Here is a 14,654-nt window from a genome sequence, read left to right as displayed (position 1 = left end):
TCAGGGGTCGGGACTGAGGCCGTGACAAATAAGTGAAAAGACAGATAACAGAACAGTTACTTTAAAAAATATATACAGTAGACTTGTTTAGCCAATAGTTGTATTTATTTACAAAACTATATTAACAAAATCAATTTATATGATAATGACCAGCGTAATAAGCAAATGCAACTCGGAGGTACTGGAGTTTTCTAAGTTTTACTTAGAATCTTCATTCTGTAACAAACAGTGCCCTGTCTTATATTCTGTTATGAGTTACAGAGCACACCTCCAAAACAGTAAAAAAAAAAATAAAAAAAAATAGAAAGCTTTCCCTACCAATTTTTTTTTTTTATCTCCTGTCACTCACATTCTGTCTTTCTCTATACCGCAAACACTCCTGCTTATTGCCTCCCGACTCACTACTCCAAACTTTCTTCCGCCACATTTTCCTTTTTATCCTAACTTCTCTGGTCACTCATCTCCTAAGAGGCATGTCAACCCCTTACAGAACAGAAGCCCTTCACCCAGTCCCATCACTTACACAGCGTTCTACCCTTTTTTGTTTTCCCCCAGCCCATCACCACCTGCCTGTATGTCACAATAAATTAACAAAACATAATAGCACTTAAAAGTAAAATTATAATACAGAAAAACATTAACATTAGTACAGAATAACATTACCATCAGTGGTTTCCATTTTCAACACGTTTTTCAATTTTGTCAGCATCACGCTTTATAACGTTCACTGTTGTTCTTCCTATTTCGGAAATTGAAGCAATTCTTGAAGCACTTTCACCATTTCATATAGTGTTGGGCGGTAAGACCAAAATTCTATATCACAGTATTTTTCTAAATTGTACCGGTTTCATGGTATTCAACGATATTTTTTTCCAATGTATGAGTTAACCACATTTTCCACTGCAATTACTGCAGTAGACTGGCTAAGAATAACCTATTCCACTGTCATGAGAATTGTACATTGTACAAAAAAACATTTTAATGTGCACACAAGTATTAATACAGGTTTACATGGCTCCATAAAGTGATAGTTTTCAAGGGGGGGGGGGGGGGGGCACTAATGAAGAGAAGGAATCGCACTGCATGACAGTTGCTGTCAAAATATAGAACCTTTTTATTGAACAAATTTTGCAAACCGCTTAAACTAAAACTTTTGACAACAAATTGTCAACCATCCAAAGAGGCATTTAGTTGTATTGCACTGAACATGTCTTAGAAAATGAATAAATGGCAAATATTTTTTGTAAACCAACTACACTTTGTTAATGTTAACAATCTCTGTCCACTGACATGTTAAAGTGACTTTTTAAACAACTTTACCATCATTAAACTGCATAATATATAAACTAATAAATAATAACAATAAAATAAATAGTGCAACTTCCAGTAATAATACTATTACATCAAAACTTCAAGCCCAGGTACATTACACAGTATTCACCAAACTAAAATAAAACAAGTGCAACTTGGAGATGACATCTTTACCAACTGAACCGTCATTAAGGCAAATTGCATTAATATAGACCTTGCTTCAAGCTAAGCTATATATATATATATATATATATATATATATATATATATATATATATATATATAAATATATATATATATATATATATATATATATATATATAAATAAATAATAAAACTGCTCTGCAACTTGCATTTATAATACTATTTGTTGTTTAGTGTGTCAAAAAAAAAAAAGAGGTCCGTTTTTAAATCCAGTTCGCCGTGTCTGTCTTCGTGGGCGTGATTGAATGACCGCGGGGAGTTGATGAGGTGATTGGGGCGTAGGGGTGGGCGGTATGACCAAAATTCTATATCACGGTATTTTTCTAAATTATCCCGGTTTCACGGTATTGGATGGTATTTTTTCCCCATGCATGAGTGGATGTTAAACACATTTTCCACTGCAATTACTGGCTAAGAATAACCTATTCCATTGTCAAGAGCACTGTACAGTACATTGTATAAAAAAAACATTTAAATGTACACACAAGTATTAATACAGGTTTGCATTGCCCCATAAAGTGATACTTTTCAAGGGGGTGGCACTAATGAAGAGAAGGAAATCACATTGCATGACAGATGCAGTCAAAATATAGAACCTTTTTATTTAACAAATTTTGCAAAAACTTAAATTATAATTTTGACAACATATTTTCAACCATCCAAAGAGGTATTTAGACTTAGTAAAATATCCAGAAGTGCTTGTCAAAAGTTGTATTGCACTGAACATGTCTTAGAAAAGGAATAAATAAATATTTTTTGTAAAACAACTACACTTTCTATTAATGTTAACAATCTGTCCACTGACACGTTAAAGTGACTTTTTAAACAACTTTTCCATCATTAAACTGCATAATATTTAAACTAATAAATAATAACAATAAAATAAATAATCGTATTATTACTGATAGTTGCACTATTACTTCAAGGCTTCAAAAGCCCAGGTGCATTACACAGTATTCTCCAAATTAAAATAAAATAAAACAAGTGCAATCTTGGTGACGACATCTTTACCAACTGAACTATCATTTAGGCAAGCTGCATTAATATGGACCTTGCTTCAAGCTAAGCTATATACATAAATAATACAACTGCAACTTGCATTTATAATTGTATTTGTGGTATAGACCTACGGAATCGTATTAGGGCCACGGTGAAGAAAACAAAATACGGACACAGGGAAGGAAAAAAAAAACTATACGTCGAGATTAAAGTCGACATTTCCACTCTATTCTCATAGTTTACTTTATAATTAAAGTAGAATGTCGTAAACTAAACTTCATCCTAAAATCATTGTTTAATTTATTAGATTTTCTCAAACCCCGTCATAAGTTAATGTAGCACATTAAATGCTTTGTGTTGTGTTCCCCGACCCAGTTGTTAATCACTACGCTTCTTAAACTGACTTCCTCCTCACTAAGAGGAGACAGCAATCACCATACAGAATCTATTCACTGTATGATATTCCTGCTGTCTGAAAATTTAGAATTTATATCAAGTATTTATTTATATCAAGTATTTATCTTGGCATTCTAAATGTTCAGAGAGCATGAATATCATGTGAATGGATTCTGTGCGGCGATCACTGCCGGTGCCTCCTCTTAGTGCAGAGGAAGTCAGTTTAAGAAGCTCGGGGAACACTTAACACAAAGTTTTTAACTTATGACGGGGTATGACAAAATCTAGTAAATTAAATATTCATTTTACGATGAAGTTTAGTTTACGATGTTCTACTTTAATGACAAAGTACGAGAATAAAGTCAACATGTCACAATATTACACAATACCCAGGTACATTACACTGTATTGAAAACAAATAAAACAAGTACAACTTGGCTTGCAGTATTATCCAGTAGTATAGAAACAGTATTTACACATCTGACCTTTTAAAACTAAAGCATCTCCAGGAGACAGACGTGACTCCTTTTTTTCGGCTCTCTGTCCATTTTCACCACACGTCATACCTATGCTACCGCCCACTATTTGGTGGTGTAGCAGTGAAAAAGAGCCCAAGTGCAACAAATCTGTGTTTAGCGGAGTAGCAGTGAAAAAGGTCCCCACTTGAACAGTTTCTCGCTGCGCCACGTTCCGAACGTCGTTTAGGCAATTTAAACCGGTGTTGCGGTATAAGAAAAATCCGTATCATAAAAAAAATAAAAAACGGTTTTCGGTATGAACCGGTATACCGCCCAGCACTATTGGGGCGAGTCGCATCTGATCATTCTCAATTGCTTCGTCGGCTTAGTGTGGTGTGTGAATAAGGCGCTAAGCCCACGGACGGAGACGTATATTTGTGGGCCGGCAGGATGGGGGAAGGAAAAAAGAAAACAGAGAACACAAGGAGGTTAAAGAAGGGAAAAGGCAGTCATGGGAGACGATCCAGACACCAGAAAGGAAAAGGCAGCACGAGCTGGGGCTCCGTGAGGGAGTGCAGGCTTAGGCGATCTAGGGGCTGGTTCACCCCACTGAGTAAACGTGTGGAGTGGGGCGAGCGAAATGTAAGATCTCCAAATGGATCTGAGGAGTGACTGAATGAGCACGAAGGAAGAAGGGAGGTGTGCCGACCTCGGACGGTCTGGCTGCGCAGTGTGGCGGTAGCCAAAACAGTGGTTGGCAGAAAGCAGTTTGTGCTGCAAAGGCTCCGTCAGCAACGCCAGTGAAGGGTGAGCCGTGGAGACAGAAGGTGGTGTGCTGCGATCGGGCGAGGAGAGAGACTGCATTTTAACGGATATATTTATTATGGATTTTATCCCCACATTTCACTGGCTTTATGGTTTTGCTGTTTATTTGGGTACTGTATTTTTCTGAACACTGTCCAATGGACACTTTTGGTTTTACTTTGACTGTTTTTAACAAAAGCACTTGAGCACTTTCCAACATCCCCTGGCTTCAATGAGATTTCTCAGCTCATCTCGGTCATAACTATCGTCGGTGTTGGTTCAACAGACTCCCATGTGGAAAGAGGGAGTCTGTAGGGGACCGGCACCATCACAGTATTACACAGTAACCAGATACATTACACATTATTGAAAAAAAAAATAAAATAAAACAAGTACAACTTGGCTTGCAGTATTATCCAGTAGTATAGAAACAGTATTCATACATTTGAACATAATGCTCCACATCCGACCTTTTAAAACTAAAGTATCTACAGATAACAGACACAGCACCTTTTTTCGTCAAAAGTTCTTCTGTGTTATCATGTTCAACTTTATCGTCTGCTACAGCTTCAGTTTCAAAATGTTCCCTTTCCATTTTCACCGCTCAATACCTCCACTAACACATGTACTCTGTTGGATGCTTATTTTGCGGTGCACCAGTGAAAAAGGTCCCCCTTAAACAGTTTCCCGCTGCGCCACGTTCTGAATGTTATTTAGGCTATTTAAACCGTTGTTCCGGTATAAGAAAAATCCATATCATAACAAAAATAAAAAACGGTTTTTGGTATGAACCGGTATACCGCCCAGCACTAGTGAGCTAGAGGATTAGTGGATCAAATGGTGATGATTGGTAGAGGTGGGAATTGCCAGGGACTCCCACTGGATAATATTCTGATACTTGGATCATGACGGAATACTTTTTTTGTTTTTGTAATTAAAATATATTAAGTATTGAAATAAATTGTCCAATTCATTCTTGTATATTAGAAAATCTGTCACACCTGATAAATGTAGTTTTTTTTTTTTTTTGTTTTTTATTTGTAATTGGGATGTCAGCCAGTAATGTAGGTTATGATATTTTATATATAAAGTGTCTTGTGAATATATTGAAATGTGTTTAAATTATTTGGGGTTTCATAAACATATGTTTACATGTGTACCACTAATGTGATATTTTTTACAGTAACGTAAAAACATTTATGCACAAATAAACCTTGGAAAGTATGTTTTCACTTTCATTATGGGTTTTTGAGCATATGTCGATATTTAACCATTTGAAAAATGAAATATAACACAATATAGCTTGCTTAAAGTGAAAGGGCCTGAATACTTTCTGATTCACATTAAATGTGCAAAGGGCAATTTTTGTAGGTGCTAACTTCTGGAGTGCTACAAGGTGTAGAATTAATACTTTTTGTTGTGCGGGCACAGGTGGCTAATGCCAAATGTTAGCAGTGCTGCATAAATTGCAATACCTAGACATAACACACATTTCTCTAATTGCCCACAGTGCACCAGTCATATCAAAATGTTGCAATACTCATTTTTTTCTGACCAAATATGTAATTATTGTTTTAAAACTTCAAAACAGTGACCATGTGCTTCCTTAGAATTTTCAGTAACTTTTTTTTTTTGAGAAAAGTTGGGAAGCAAATGTAGCTAACAAAAGATAGAGATCTGATTATTTTCCAGCAGAGAAGAGAACAATAGTTGCTGTACTGTTGTACTCCTACGTTTGCATATACCTGTCAGAATTTGGAAGGAGCTCACCTTTTTTTATTTTATTTTAATTTTTTTTTAGAAAATAAGTGATCACATGAAATACATCCAGTAACAGTACTCAAATAAGTTACTTGTCATCAGTGTTTTACATTCATTATATTAATCATTATAACAGTTAACTTCATGACCCTGTTCAAAAGTTTATATGCCCTGTGTTGGGCTGTTAATACATATTTAAGTAAATTAAGATCACTGTAAGGGTTAAGAATCTGCACCAGTGCCTTGTTAGATTGTAGTCTGTGCCTTTGTATAGATAGTAATTGTTTTTCTTAGTTGTTGGGGAAACTTATGTTTGCCTGTTCTAACAGTTTGTACAAAATAAGACAAAAAGCAAACACTGTCTAATTACCTGTGAGAAAAAGCAATTCAGCACAAAAAAATCATAGTTCTTGTATTAAAGTGCCTGCCCACAGTATTTAAACTCTGATAAGGTGGAAAAGCAGTGGTTCTTTGGACACTGTTTTGGATAACATACATTTTTGTGATGACTTACTTGCGCCTGAGTGCTGTTGCTGACTTCAAAATGCTTTTGTGGTCATCCATTATATGGTGCAGATCCTGCAAGTGCTTTGTAAATATAAGGGGGGCATTTTGTATGGACAGCTATAGTTTGCAACATAGCACCTCTGAAAATTTTACAATATAATTTGGAACATGTTACTGTGCTGTGTGTTTTCCCACACCCTTTATAAAAAAATATAAACACTGGAGTTACTGCTTTAGACTCTGTTAGACCTCCAAATACTATCCAGTCTTAATAGTCTTATTGTGACAGCTACAATCTGGGGTTTAGTAAATACAAATATATATTTTATTCACATTCCATATACTGTATAATGTGTAAACTTGTATAAAATGTCATAGTACCAAGACAGTGCTCTTCCATAAGCTGTATTTATGCAGAATACAATATACAGTGATCCCTCGCTATATCGCGCTTTGCCTTTCGTGGCTTCACTCTATCGCGGATTTTATATGTAAGCATATTTAAATATATATCGCGGATTTTTTGCTGGTTCGCGGATTTCTGAGGACAATGGGTCTTTTAATTTCTGGTACATGCTTCCTCAGTTGGTTTGCCCAGTTGATTTCATACAAGGGACGCTATTGGCAGATGGCTGAGAAGCTACCCAACTTACTTTTCTCTGTCTCTCTTGCGCTGACTCTCTGATCCTGACGTAGGGGGTGTGAGCAGGGGGGCTGTTCGCACACCTAGACGATACGGACGCTCGTCTAAAAATGCTGAAAGATTATCTTCACGTTGCTACCTTCTGTGAGCAGCTGCTTCGTGAAGCGACTTGCTGCACGGTGCTTCACATACTTAAAAGCTCAAAGGGCACGTATTGATTTTTCACTGTTTTGTTTTTCTCTGTCTCTCTCCCTGCTCCGGACGGAGGGGGTGTGAGCTGCCGCCTTCAACAGCTTTGTGCCGGCGGTGCTTCGCATACTTAAAAGCCAAACAGCCCTATTGATTTGTTTGCTTTCCTCTCTGTTTCTGACAGCCTGTGCTCCTGACGCGCACTCCTTTGAAGAGGAAGATATGTTTGCATTCTTTTAATTGTGAGACAGAACTGTCATCTCTGTCTTGTCATGGAGCACAGTTTAAACTTTTGAAAAAGAGACAAATGTTTGTTTGCAGTGTTTGAATAACGTTCCTGTCTCTCTACAACCTCCTGTGTTTCTGCGCAAATCTGTGACCCAAGCATGACAATATAAAAATAACCATATAAACATATGGTTTCTACTTCGCGGATTTTCTTATTTCGCGGGTGGCTCTGGAACGCAACCCCCGCGATGGAGGAGGGATTACTGTACAAGGAGATTAATGACAGTGGAGAATACAAAAAATGTACCCAAATAGGCCAAATATCTTGCTCTTCCACTTAATAACATAGGTGTGGCTGTAATTGATATAAATTTTGTGCATGCTGTGGCTTCAGAAGATGCTTAACTTAAGACTTTTATTTTAATGCTTAGAAAAATACTGCTTTTCATGATGCATTTGACTATTCATATTTTAGTACCAGAGTTCCTTAGTCGGGTTTCCATGGGTGGTTGTAGTCCCCATTTGCATTTGTGGGAACACTGTTGAAGGTTTTTTGTTGGCAGCTATCTGTCACATCATTAAGCACACTGTTGAGGAATGTCACAGTTCATTTATAGAATGTGGTCTTTTACATAAATATGCAGTGCTTCCTATTATCTTTTAAGCCACCTGTATTAGTGTAGAGGCTGTCCTCTTAGCAATTTTTTTTTTTTTTAGGGATTGGCCATTTTATAGGTAAATGTGTTTTATGTTAATTTTCACCCTAAAGTTTTGCCCTTGAGCTGAAAGACGACTAGGATAAAACTTTTTTTTAGTTGTTTACTGTTTAATAATAAGAGAAAGATCAAGTAGTACTAGGGTGTTGTACCGTGTGAGAAAGAGAGATGTAAATGTGAATGATGCATATGTGGTAGGTTTCTGTGTGTAGAGAGAGTTCTATAAATTTCTTTTACAAAAACATATTGCTATGTTGCTGTTTACATTTGCCTGTTCAAATTTGCTTTGCAGCATGCTGCTTATTTCAATAATTGATTTACAGTTGTGTTGTAGAAATGATGTACTGTTCTAACACTGACATGTCCAGTCTTTACAAATTTAAAGAAATGTATCCATCCATTTACTTAATTTGCCTAGCTTAGAAAAGCTGACTTTGAAATGCTTGGTTTTTTGTGAAGAAAATTTTAAAGAATTTACCTTTTGAAGAATTATTGGCTTATCTATGAGGTATTTTTCAGTTATGTAATTTTATCATTATCTTACAGCCTGTTATGTTCTCTCAACAGGAAACTCGACTTGGAAAGCTGATTAATGATGTGAGGAAGAAGACAAACAATGAGGATCTAGCTAAGCGGGCTAAAAAATTGCTCAGGAACTGGCAAAAACTTATTGAACCTGGGCAAGCAGATACAGCACCTAGGGTACCTCCACCTGGCTCTGCAAATGGTGGGGCACACCCTTTGCGACAAGATGTTCTTTCTCCTTGCCCTGCCTCCCTGCAGGAACTGAAGAGCCGGAGTGAAATCCAAATCCCTTGCTCCCCTAAAGCAGAGAGGTCGGGAAGCCGCAAGAGGAAAGGAGAATTGAGGGATGGTTTTCCTCCAGCTAAACTCTCCAAGGTCAACTGTGACACTGTACACAACTCCAGCCCGCCCCCAACAAATGGTATTAGTGGGAGTCCAGAGCCTCTACCCAGCCCACCACTTGTGGCAGAAAGAAGCCGGTTGGAAGCTTCAGAGAATGACCGGCAAAACAAAATACCTGTTAATGCTGTGAAGCCACATACAAGTTCCCCGGGGCTTGTAAAGGTCCCCAGCACTTCTTCGTTACTCAAAGCAGCAGTACTACAGCAACAGGCCAAAGCAGATGAGGTGGTTGGGGCCTCTTGCCCCCCAAGAAGTCCACGATGTGCATCTTTCAGCCCAAGAAGTATTAAGCAAGAAACTTTGGCCAAGCAGCCCACCATTTATGCAACCTGCAGCCCCAGGCCCTCCATTGACGCTTCTCAGGTGCCATCTTCACCTTCCCCCCATCTTTTGACCCCACTCCCACCACCAGCTTCTCCCCCTCTGCCAGTTTCAGAGACTCACTCCCAGCATCCTAAAACAGAGGCTTGCAAAGCTGTTGGTTTACCCCACTCGGAGATAGACGGGGGGGTTATGCTTGATGGTGTTACTCCTGGGTCTGAGAGCAAGCGGAAGAAAAAGTATCGGCCTCGGGACTACACTGTAAACTTGGACGGTCAACCAACATTAGAAGAGAATAGCAAGCCAGTGCGGTTAAAAGAGCGCAAGCTTACCTTTGACCCTGTAACTGGACAAATAAAGCCCCTTACTCACAAGGACTCCCTGTTGGCAGATGAGGTATCACCCCATCACCTCAACCAAATGTTGGTGTCGCATCCAGCAGAAACACACAGGACAGAGCTGCTTAAGCAGGAGCCGGGATCCCCGACTTTAACCAGCCCTTTCCAGAAAACAAACTGGAAGGAACTGGCATGTAACAATATTATCCAGTCGTACTTGAATAAGCAGAGCAGCTTACTATCATCATCGGGGGCACAAACCCCTGGTGCCCACTATTTCATGACAGAGTATCTGAAACAGGAAGAGCACAACGTGAAGGAGGCACGCAAAACTCATGTGCTGGTGGCTAGCAGTACGCAAGCTGACTTGCCAGGGGTAAACCGTGAGCTGTGCACAGAGGACTTGCAACATATTCATGAGCAGCATTGGCCAGGTGTTAATGGCTGCTTTGACACAAAAGACAACTGGTACGACTGGACGCAGTGCATCTCGTTGGACCCACATGGGGATGAGACCCGGCTCCACATTTTGCCATATGTTTGTTTGGACTGAGTGGCAGGTGGAGTAAAACGAACCAGGTGTTTCCATGGTTAATGAGGCAGCAATGGGTAAACCCAAAGCTCCGCCCCTAGCTGTTGTGAAAGGGGGAAAACGGGGCCAATCTGCTCCTTTGCTTCTGTTTCATTGAGCCTCTTCCCTACCCCTATTGGTCAAGGTGCTGCTAACATCAGCATAGCGGTGGGGCTGGGAGAGGTTGGGTCTGGAATGCTGTTTAGGCAATGAGATTTTGGCCGATGGAAGGAGATGAGCCTGCTACATATGGGGGGTGGTGGGTAAGTGCAGAATTACCCCTCTAATATGCCAATCTAGGGCATGACTTGTGAGGACAGGTGCAAAAAAAGGGCATGGCACCCATAACTACTACATTACCCTGAGTGTGTACGCATGAATTAGTCAAGGGGGCTCCCATTTTCTTTTGGATCACCCCCAGTGCAGTATAAAAACAAAACAAAAATTCAACACCCTGTCCCATGACATTCCTTAGGAGCCCCATCATAATTTCTCAGTTTAAACACAAAGGGAAGCAAGAATTTATTTAAAAATATTACTTAACAAAAATATATGTAATGTGAAGGAGTCTAAAATGGGGGAGAGGGTTCAATTCTTTTATCAGACTTTACCAAAGAGAGAGGATTATTTTTTTTGGGGGGGGGGGGGGGGGGGTTCCATTTTTTCTTTTGGTAGTAGGGGAGCTTTTATCCTGCTTTTTTTTTTTTTTCGTTAGAATCCTAGCTCATTTCTGATTCTGCATTCTGTTTTTTGCTTTTTGTGGTGTGCTTATTAATGTTTTTTTTTTCTTTTGACTCTTGTCTGTATTCCACACAAATCTACTGTTTCTTTTTTCTTTTTTGTTTTATTTGTTGTCTCCTCTCTCCTACTTGGTAGCTTCCTGAAATTTTTTTTCTGCCCAACACCAAGCAATCTAGGGGTGCTGTTCAGCTACAGCTTTGTCCTACTATGGTGTTCAAATTGAATACCAGAGAAAAAGAGTGTCTACCTACTTGTCAGCATTCCTTCTTGATCATGTTTGCCTTACGGAGATCCACCGGGGAAAAAAAGCCTTAGTGAATGTACAGAAACCAGACTTCTGGTAACCTTTCATGCTGAAGGGAGCGACTTTGCTATTTGGTCCTTTTAATTGGACACCTTGTGATATAAATGTGGAAAAAATAAAAAAAAAAAAAGTAACTATTTCGAGTGTTTTAATTTCACTAGTGAAAGGTCCAGTGATGTGTACAAATTTTATGCAAGTACAGTATAGGCCCTTTATCAGCTGAGAAAATTCAACATTTTTTAGACTAAGGTAAGTGCAGAAGTTAGGCATCCCCAAAAGTCTTTATTTAACAAAAGTAATAAAAACCACATTAGTTAAGATACACAAATTAATTGTGTGTAGATTCTATGATATGGCTAGAGGTGGAAAGTAACAACTGTACCCAGGAAAGGAGGTGGGTGAAAAAGTGCATATATTTAAATAGCAACAATCGCCAAGTACAGAATCTCTGTGAATAATCCAGACTAAAGCATTCAATCACAACTGACATCTCTGTAATGAAGGATGAAGCATCATAACTAAGTGCAGTGTGACTTTTTTTTTTCTGTTGAGCTTTGTAGATTTGCATTTTTCATTGCCAGTAGCCTCATCACATAATTAACAATAAGTTGATAACAATAAGTTTACTCATTTACTTAAGAGTTGGTAATATAAAAAAAAGCAAAATACCAAATATTAAAAACTGACATTTTCAAAAATAGACTGGGAAGATGGAGGTGATTTAATGTGTATCTGAACAATAGTTACACAGCTGGAACCAGATTACAGGTGCCCATATATAAAAATCCATGTGCAATTTGGAAGCAATGCATGAAGATATGAAGTCTGTTGTGTAAAGGTAGGCAAGTTTGTAAACTTAGATGTGGAATGTCCTGACTTGCAGTATTTTGTGGACATCGTGGCTGTACCAAAAAACAATGGAATTTGGCAGAACGAGTAGATCGTGTTACTTATTGATCTAAGTGTAAGTTGCAGTGAAACAACATCACAACAAAGAGTGTGTACTTAAGATTATAAATTTTGCATACTCTTTAAATTGAACATTAAATGTCAGCCAAGATGTAGGTGCCATTTAGCCTCTACTAATAAGGCCCTTGTTTGGCTACACATGACTTAGTATGCATGAAAGTAGGAGCCAGGGTTTCTAAAAGGGTTAATTTTTTGGCATTTTTACTTAGTTATGCCACCATTCACTAGAATGTGTAAGTCTCATATAAAAGTGTGCCATATCCAGCTCTAAAAATGTCCTTTTGCAGTGGTTAAATTGTGCCACGGCACCTTTTACCACAGCTATACCTCATTTTTCTTGCACTTCTGTACAAAGCATAACACCTTTGCACCTTTTTCCTATACATGGAGGTTTCCAAAGATCTTTAACGTAAAAATTCTGGAACAATGTTACTACCAGTCATTTCTGACATTTGGCTGGTTGTGCAAGTTGTGTTAGAATGTATTCCTAAAGGGTAATGAATGAAACTTTAAATGTGAATGAAAGTGTAAGTCTTTCTTATTGCTGGGGTAAATTTGGGAAATGCCTTCCTTCGCTCTTAGTGTCTTAAGATCAAGGTATTTCACAAATTTTTCAAATATACACTTCATTTACAGTTAGAATTTGGGCAGATGAAAACATTCTTAAGCCGGTGGCAGAAACAGCACATTGTTGCCTTGGTTAGGTCTAATGCCCAAATTATTTGCTGTTCAGTATAATAGCCTTCACAAATCATTGATTAATGTTGTAGTCAAAATATACAGTATATAAAATGCATTGAGAAAGAAATTGCTTGTTTTAGAATCTTTTAGGGTAGAGAATAAAGTTATTACATTTGGCATATGGTTAGCACAGCTAACTCACAGGTTCCATTGTGGTTTTTCTAAAACATTCCAAAAAATAAGCATGTTTTAAATTTTTGATTGTCTGATTCAGTGTTCTAGTGTAGAGGTGTTGGGTGCATTGCATGTTAGAGAGTCTTTGTTCCCTAATAGTTATGCTTACAAACTGGAAAATATTTGTCACCAATCAACCTTACCAACATAGGGTATATGCAGGAGTTATTAAAAGTCTATGCACATGTATTAAAGTAACAGGTTTTTGTGAAATTAAAAAAAAAAAAAAATTATGAAATTGCAACCTATACAAAGAAGGTGAAAATCAAATATTTTAGCAGGAAAAAAATACATCTATGCAACCAGTGTTTGATTTTTGTAAAAACTCCTACACTGCTGGAGTAAAACAAATAGTTTAGTGTATGTGGTGGCTAACAGTCTTTTAGCTTGGCACATCTTGGTAATATTTTCCTACTGTTCATTGCAAAAATGGTCTAGATGTCTAAAATTGTGAGGGTATTTCCTGTGCACAGCCTTCTTCAGGTCACCAAATAAATTTTCAATTGGATTCTGGCTGGGCCATTCCAGAACAGTCGTCATCTTTGTGCTGAAAGGTGAAAATCTTCATCTGAAATTTACTAGCAGACACTTGGAAGGTTTGTACCAAAATAACTGACTTTTGGAACTATTCAGGATCAGCTACGCCTTTCAGAAACCCCAGTTCTGGCTGAAAAAAACCCGGAAGCACACTGCTGCCACCACCACGGTTCACTATGGGTATTGTGTGTTCTTTTGGCGATGTGTTGATTTTTGCATCAAACATCTATTGGAGTTGTGGCTAAAAAGTTCAACCTTAATCACATCATGCCATTTTTTTTCCCCACAGGGTTTTGGGAGACTGGATGATTGTATGTTTTTTTTTTTGCAAATTCTAACCTAGCTTTGCAAGAAAACACTTCTGTCTTGCTACCCTATGCCATAGCCTAGACTTATGAAGAATACAGGAGATTGTAGGTAGCAACAGTTCTTCCCAGAATTGCCTGCACTCTTTTAATGTTACAGTAGGCTTCTTGACAGCCTCCCTGACCAGTTTTCTCTCTCATTAATTTTGAAGAGATGTCCTGTTCATGGTAGTGTTGATGTTGTGCCACATTTTCTCCACTTGTTAATGATTGTTCTGAGTGTGCTCCATAGTAGATCTAATGCCTTATTTTTGTACACCTCTTGTGATCACTTCTTTTACATAAGTAAATTTAAAAGACGCAAGCAACATATACTGTATATTTATCCCATTAACAACATGAAATGCGAGTGTAAATTATTTATTTCCACTATGCTCAGTATTGTAATTTATTGATTTGTTCTGAAATCTTCCTCCATACCTTACAACTTAAATTGAATCACAGCCAAAC

At 38.1% G+C, this 14,654-nt stretch overlaps 1 protein-coding gene across 2 annotated transcripts in view; it reads left to right on the top strand.

The window, feature by feature from the left end:
• crsp7 (cofactor required for Sp1 transcriptional activation, subunit 7) overlaps positions 1-11,552 on the top strand; it is a 44,758-nt gene extending 33,206 nt beyond the window's left edge. For both annotated transcript variants that reach the window (XM_028816142.2, XM_051934518.1), the window contains exon 3: positions 8,784-11,552. In XM_028816142.2, the coding sequence (XP_028671975.2) occupies positions 8,784-10,355 (1,572 nt within the window). In that variant the 3' untranslated portion in view covers positions 10,356-11,552. The remainder of the gene's footprint in view (positions 1-8,783) is intronic.
• The last annotated feature ends 3,102 nt before the right edge of the window (positions 11,553-14,654 follow it).

This window comes from Erpetoichthys calabaricus, chromosome 12 (assembly GCF_900747795.2).
Source record: "Erpetoichthys calabaricus chromosome 12, fErpCal1.3, whole genome shotgun sequence".
In the NCBI taxonomy this organism is placed as follows: Eukaryota; Metazoa; Chordata; class Cladistia; order Polypteriformes; family Polypteridae; genus Erpetoichthys; species Erpetoichthys calabaricus.
This window is presented reverse-complemented; position numbering and strand designations above follow the sequence as displayed.